This window comes from Aulostomus chinensis, chromosome 10, assembly GCF_037954235.1.
Source record: "Aulostomus chinensis isolate RoL2024-O1b breed Wild chromosome 10, RoL_Achi_v1.0, whole genome shotgun sequence".
Taxonomy (NCBI): Eukaryota; Metazoa; Chordata; class Actinopteri; order Syngnathiformes; family Aulostomidae; genus Aulostomus; species Aulostomus chinensis.
This window is the reverse complement of record NC_141329.1, coordinates 1,644,444-1,651,943: the sequence shown is the minus strand read 5'-3', so window position 1 is coordinate 1,651,943 and position 7,500 is coordinate 1,644,444. Positions and strand designations below refer to the sequence as shown.

General features: G+C 43.5%; 1 protein-coding gene across 9 annotated transcripts in view; it reads right to left on the bottom strand.

Moving 5' to 3' along the window:
• Window positions 1–7,500, bottom strand: part of kirrel3b (kirre like nephrin family adhesion molecule 3b) — a 147,603-nt gene that overhangs the window by 57,766 nt on the left and 82,337 nt on the right. For all 9 annotated transcript variants that reach the window (XM_086215442.1, XM_086215443.1, XM_086215447.1 and 6 more), the window contains exon 3: window positions 153–302. In XM_086215442.1, coding sequence (XP_086071568.1) covers window positions 153–302 — 150 coding nt within the window. The remainder of the gene's footprint in view (window positions 1–152; window positions 303–7,500) is intronic.

Genomic DNA, 7,500 nt, shown 5'->3' with positions numbered 1-7,500 from the left:
GAGGTTGTTGACTTGTGGCAGCTTTAGATGACAAAAGACAGCCTTTTGAGTATGGCAGCTATGTTTGTGTAATTAATAGAAAAGGAAATTAATTTGATGGAGAAAAGAACGAGGTTGTCATGCTCTAGGGGACACAAATGGGTGCTCCTCACCAGAGAGGTCCCTGCCAACTCCCAGAGCCAGGCCATCTTTGATCCACAGGACAACGCCGTGGTAGCCAGGGATGGAGCATGGTAGCGTCACAGGCTGGCCTGCCACCACCACCAGGTCCTGTGGCTGCTGAGAAAACATGGCCTCTGCACCTAAACGACAAAAACGAAAGGAAAGGTTAAGCCTGAATAAAATCAGGACAATAAAAACAGTGGGAATCACCAGGGGTTTCAAAAAACCTGCATTTCACGTCTTAAGGGCTGTATGAGGTGAGAAATAAAGGAAATGCAACCAATTTCACGAAACTGTGTCAAGAGACAAGAACTCTTAAAGGGTGATATGAAAATATGACATGATCTATTACTATTCATGATACAGAGACTGTTCACACATAAGAGGAGAGCGCAACGCCAAAACAAAAGCCCAGGCCACGAGACAGATGTTACACCTCAGACTGGCTCATTTATGAAGGATGTCGTCATACAGACGAGCTGGGCCAGCGCACACCGCAGCGGAAAACATGCTTTTGTCTGCCAACAGCACTCCAGCAGCATACATTAACTCAAGCTCACACCCCTGTATTCCGACTGTGCAACCGCTATTAGCTGCACTACTCTGCAGCGCATTCAAGCAGAAAACGTTGTGCAGTGAACTCCATTAGAGGCTGAGGGTGTGTTAATGGGGGCCGGCACGGTGACAGCAGAAGGGTAGGTGGTAGAGGCAAGTTGCCGTTCAACTACAGCCCACATGCACAAACAATTCAGACACTGACTCGGGAGCAGCAGAGGTTTCAAAGTGTCAGTTCCTCTCGCACACTTTGCTGCGACAGGGCTGTTTTTTCACAGCCACCCCCCCCCCCCCCCCCCAAAAGTCTGAGCTCAGTTGCTTGGATCATATCGTCTTCTTAAACACCATAATAATAGTCTCTCTCTTAAGTTACGTGCAGCACAAACACAGGGAGGTTACATGCAAAACACAGAGACACACACACACATTTTAACAATCAGATTCAAGTAAAAGCTCATAGAGGGATACGTTGCAGTAAATTAAAAACAATAAGCAGGACAATGACGGCGTGAGTGTGAAGGCACATTTTAATTGTACAACATCTCTGTATCACATTGCAGTCATCTAGTCCATGCTGCTCTTTGTAGGTATGCTTAGTTTAGTATCAAAGAAAATTACATATCCTATTGCAGACAAGGAAATTGATGAGCTTTGTTGTAGCCTTTCAAACCACATCAGAGGAAACACTGCTGTCAGACCAGAAACTGTTTTTAATTTAGGCGGAGAATGTCATCAGAATCCCCACATGCCATTTTTCAGCCTTGAAGTGAATTCTGCTGGTTGAGGATGTAAGCTGAAGTTCTCATGTTGATTTTCTCATCATTGTGGAGTGTCACGCATGTCCACGCACACGCGCACAATCCAGCACGCTGCCTCGTTTTAATATCTGTTACAACATCAGGAAAACTAATGTGCTTTGTGCCAAAGCATATTCATCCATGAGACAGTGCAGGTAGGTAGGGTGATGGTGGCTCGGTGAGACCTTATCTCACCGTATGCCCTTCAAATGTAGACGGCTTTGTTCAGCCCCTCACTGTGTTCCCACGTGAGGAGCTTATCTCAGCTGTTCTACGACCCAGTCAGTTCACAAACATACATCGACAGCCACAGATCCTCTGGCATGTTCAGGAAAACAACAGTGTAAACACCAGGGAATCTCGTATCAGTCATGACTGATATTATCAAATAGTTCCGCCTGTGCTGTAATTGATTTAGCATTGGAAGGATCTCTTGGTTGGCAGCACAAACGCCGGCAAACTTCCTACTACAACCAGCCAATATCCTCACTCTTGTCATCATTCTCTGGTCTCATTGTCTCAAGTTTGATCACGAAAAGAAAAGGAGAGATAATAAAGTATTTTTCAGAAGAACACTTCCTTTCATGCTGCTGCACGGACTCACAAGGCAGAGCAGCGCAGTATCAGCTTGAATGCAGCCTTCAATCCACTGGAAAAATGTTTGGTTTCATATGTTTGATGATGCGTCTGCACAGAGACACATTTAGCACTTTGTTCTTGTAGTTCATGATAATTCTGCATGAAACTTTGGCCTGAAACAATTATAAATGAATTTTTAATGAGCCCTCAAAAAAATATTACTTAGCTGTAATCAACTGAGCCTCACAGCTCATGCGGATATACCTAATTGTAGCTTTACTTGCTCTTGCTACTTAAAGGGGCACTGCACCTCCTGTAGAGTATTCCCTCAAGGCCAGTGAGAACGCCATGGCTGTGGGTGGGAGCACTCCACTGCAGGAGAACTTGCAATGTAGGGGAATGTACCACAGTATACCCTTGTGAGCCCAGACCGATTGTTCATTAAGGACAGAGGCATTCCATCAATTACCAATTTTCAGAGCCAATTTTACCTTGAGGAACTTGAACTTTTAGACCCCACAATCTTCATAAAAATAGACAGGAGTAGGAGTATCAAAGCAACAGCTACTATCATGTGGAAGGTGCCACAAAGGATGCTACTGGGTTGAATCATGGGGAATGTGGCGTACTTTGAGGTAGCGCAGGAATCACTAGAAAATCCCAAAGGTGAAGAGCCATGGCTGCTGATTTGTTGATTCAACAGCAACCAATCAGCAGCCAGACTGAAGGGTGCAGAGCTGTCATTGTACCTGTTCACAGATGGTATTGGCTGTATCTGTACTCCCTAGCAGAATGAGATGGATTATACCATTGTTTTGACAACTGTACAAGATGGGAAGAGGACACTTCAATATAATGTGTAGTAAATTAAGCTCTACTGGAGATACAGGAGACTTAAAGAAAAGCCGGTGCTCACCAGCTTCAGGGTATGTTGTATTTTTTATTTTGTACAAGTATGTGCCTTCCTAAAATCAAGACCAGTGTCAACAATAATGAATGAGACAACCGTTCATCTGTGTGTGTCTCTTTGACCGCTCTCCTCTAGCTACACTTCGCCCTCAAAGAGGCAGAAGAAATGTCCTTCAGAGTGTTATTTTAATACTGTATGTACTTCTTTTTCCTCTGAGGCCATTTTAAAACCTCTACTTCCTCACCTTTACTTGAGGAAGGAATCAGTTCTTCTACTTTTACACAAGTATCGCTACTTCTTTGCGCCACCTCTGGTAAATGTGACTCCAGGCATGCTCACCTTGAACTGGGACTTCACGCTGGACCTGCATTTTTATGGTAGATGACAAGATTCTGTAATCTTTTTCCGAAAAGTCATCTTCTCCTCTCATTGCTCGATCAGTGAGAGACGTAACTGACCCTTGTTTGTACTTGTCACTTGGGCAGTTAAAAATTGACCTCCTTCATTCAATTTAAAGCCTGGCTGAGTCTGGCAACAAATGTGTCTTCATAGGGACACATCAGTGGCTGGGGCTCACATCAAGGTGGCGACATCATTCATCCGTCCTCCCTGCGCTGAACGAATCTGTCACTCCTGCCACATTTATCCTTCACTGGGCATCAGAGTGTTGGCAAAAACAAACACCTCCCTAATCTACCTTTACTTTCTGCCAACTTGGGATGACAGCAGTGAGATAAGTCCAGTCCCCTCATACACTTTATGAATATTTTATGCCCAAAATGCAAAATCAAGAACTAATTACTGGACTTTGCGACCGTGCTCAGGTCCCTGCGGAGATCAAGGCCATATTAATAACACGTTGTTAAGCATCATAATGAGCTTTAACCGAGAGCATGCTTGAAAAACTAATAATTAAATGAAAAACTGTCGAGAACTGTGAATTTTGAAATGGGTCTCGACTTTAGAAGTGAGGATCTGTGAGTGTGTGGGCATACAGAGACGAAGCAGAAACCTTTTGTCTGTCGCTAGAGACGACCGACAGTCCTGTGGGTTTTCTCCTGCAGCAACAGCCAAGCTATGAATAGAACTTAAACAACTTACTTTGTGTCTATACTGTCTGGGAGGATTAGTGACTCTATCAGATAAATGTTACTTGAGTATTTTGGATTGACTAAATCATTCACCATACCTCTGCTGGAATCTTTCATTACAGTGCATCTGACATTATCTTACAGCTACACACAGCAGAGTTCCACACATTCTTGCAGTGAAGGGCATAGAGGTACATGACAAATAAGTGCGTGTTCTAACTCTAGCAAAATGCCAGTCCCAGATAGAAACAGCAACTCAACAAAATGCAAATGCAAAGTACATCTTCAATGATTTTTTATTTTACATTCTTCAAATGTACCACAATCAGCACAAGGTTATTTTTGCACGAACCCTCAGACATTCTTGCTGCACAGCCTTGTGATACATCGCAGTAATTAAGGGTCCGAGCAGCAAAGCTGGAGGAACCTCATTGCTTTTGTTCTCACTCTTATTATTATTTTCCTCCTCTAATGTTTGGGCAGCAAAAACTGGCCACTCGTATTCCAGTTGGTTACTGATGGTCATGACATGAAATACAGCAAATTTTGATATAAATGAATCAGGCCTGACCGACTGCACCACATCCACATTTCTAGAAATCCCAAACTTTAAATAATAAGACAGATAATCAAGGGCTTCTCCAATTCTGACTCACATCAAGGACATTAACGCTCAAATGTCCTTCTTTGAGTCTGCCTTCTTGTGTTATCCATCAAATAGTTTGGACCTGTCAAGCACATCTTGACTATAGATAAGTCCGTAATTAAATGACTACAGCTCAGATCATTACCAGAAATCAAAGATTTCACAAAGTCATTGATGGCTAACCACATTAGCTCAAGAAGTGGTTACAGTCCAATACTTGTGTTTTCTCATCTTTCATATATTCACATATTTCATTTGAAAGAGTTCATTCTTCAAAGCTTATACAAATCACCTGATCCCTGCAGGTACAGAGAGTACGCCGCACTCGGGAGACAGGCGAGAGCCACAGATCCTTGACAATGTTGACAAAGACCACATGGTTGTTGGGGGGGGGGGGGGGGGTCGACCGAGCACAGTCACTTTCTTAATGATGGCCGGCACTTTGCATTGTCTATTGTTGTCATTTCACTTCAGATAATTTGTTTACCATTGGACAGCTGATACATTTACACACACACACACACACACACACACACACACACACACACACACACACACACACACACACACACACACACACACACACACACTCACTCCTCTAATATTTTCCCCTCAGTGCTAACTGCCCCAATTTCATTGCTCAATCAGTCAATCACGCCTGGAAATTACCGTTGCGGACACACACCCGGTCCACTTCAGGGAAATAATCAGCATCTTTTTAGTGCGTGTCGTGTGGCCACTCATCGCCAAGCGTGGCCTCGGATCATTATCAGACACTACTTTCCCCAGTGGCCTGAACATTTTATCAGCAATGTGTCAGCAGGGTGACTTCAGAATATATTTAATCTACATGGCACTAAGATAAATGGGAGGCGACTTTTATTGAAATGACCACCAGTAATACAGGAGCCCCCAGTGTTTGACTTCAACCCAAGATTTCTCCACAGGACCCAAATTGAAGAATTATTTGTCAAAGCTCTTTAAATTAGAAATGATTAAAGCATTCCATTCTAATTCTGCAGTTCTAAACATGAATCTTGTGCTGCATTCCAGCGCTCGCCTTCCTCGGAGGCAGTGGAAGTGTATCCTCATTCTTTGTTGCCAGAAACAGATGAGTCACAAATCCACAACTCCTGCTTTACACTGTCGTTCTGATGGCCATGTTGGTTCACTTCCATTATCAGCAGCATCATCATTCATTTGACATCATCAGCCATTTTAGAATAGACACCACTAAAGAATGACTGCCTTGCCTCCCATCCATGGTGTAGAAAGTCAGTTTCAGATGGGGATAGATTTATTCTGTGAGAAACATTTTGATTTACAACAGGAAGCCAGACCAGGCGCTGCAACATGAAAACAACCACTGAAAGTCACACTTTCATCAGCAGATAAATTGCATCTCGAATTTAGACTGTAAACCCTTACAGTCTAAATTCGAGACGCACTGATTTATCAGCACGTTGGTATCAGGTGACATACACATGGCTGACTGGCATCAGCCTGTCAAACAAGGTGACATTCACCGATGCTGCTCTGGTGTGCCTCATGAATCGTGCTCTGAGAACACGTGTTGTCCAGCACTCTGGTGAAGAGCAGTTGTGAGTCCAGCACAAACGGAACTGGAAGAAAACATATTCAACATTCTCAGAGAGATCAGGGACCAAAAGTCTGCAAGATGTTTGAGTTGACATTCCAGTGGCATTTGGAACATCTGCTAAATTATCTGCCAAATTGTTATTTTACAGAAGGTTTCTGCCTGCATGGATTTATTAATATTGATACTTGAAAATATATATTTATTACAATTAATGTATACTTAATATAAATTTAGTCAGAATCCCTAAATGATTCAGATTTGCTGTGATTGATTCAGTTCTTCATAAGAGTAGAAACATACATATATATTTTTAGATCCAAGAACAACCATGCCGGCATCCCAGTGGTCCTCACTGTGGCCTCACAGCAAGAAGGTTCCGGGTTCAAGTCCCGGCTGCAGCACGGGGTCTTTCTGGGTGAGTCTGCATGTTCTCCCTGTTCCTGCGTGGGTTCTCTCTGGTACTCCTGCTTCCTCCACAGTCCAAAGACATCAACTGGGGGACGAGGCTGATTGATTCTCTAAAATTGACCGTAGGTGTGACTGTGAGTGTGAATGGTTATTCATCTCTCTATGTTGGCCCTGCGATGGACTGGCGGCCTGTCCAGAGTGAACCCCGCCTCTCGCCCGTAGATGCTGGGATAGGCTCCACCCTCCCGTGACCCTTAATAGGAACAAGCGGAAGAAAATGGATGGATGGATGGATGGAATAACCAACAAGTATTCCCACTGACGCCGGCCGACAGCACACCCCCAGAATTACACCGAGCATCACTGCGTGCTCACGTCAAGTCTGAGGGCAGATCAACGGTGCAGGTTACATTTGGTCCTGGCTTTATTCATCCTGCTGTACAGGCTCATTGCTCTGATCCGCTTTCTAGCATGGAGGAGCGAATGTCTGTCGATGTTCAGATGTGTGCCTCGCTTCTGAAGGCATGTTTCAGTATGTGTCATTGGTACAGAGACCAAGAATATATACTCTTACTATTTCCATTAAAAAGTTGCTGATGCAAAGTCTCAGTGCTGATTAAACTATTGCTCTCACCTACTTGTACAACAGCAAATTAACTTAAGTACATTGAAATGAATATTTATTCAAATACCATCCATTAGGGTGCAACATTTCAACATCCACAGTTCACTAATTATACTGTATGTGTTTC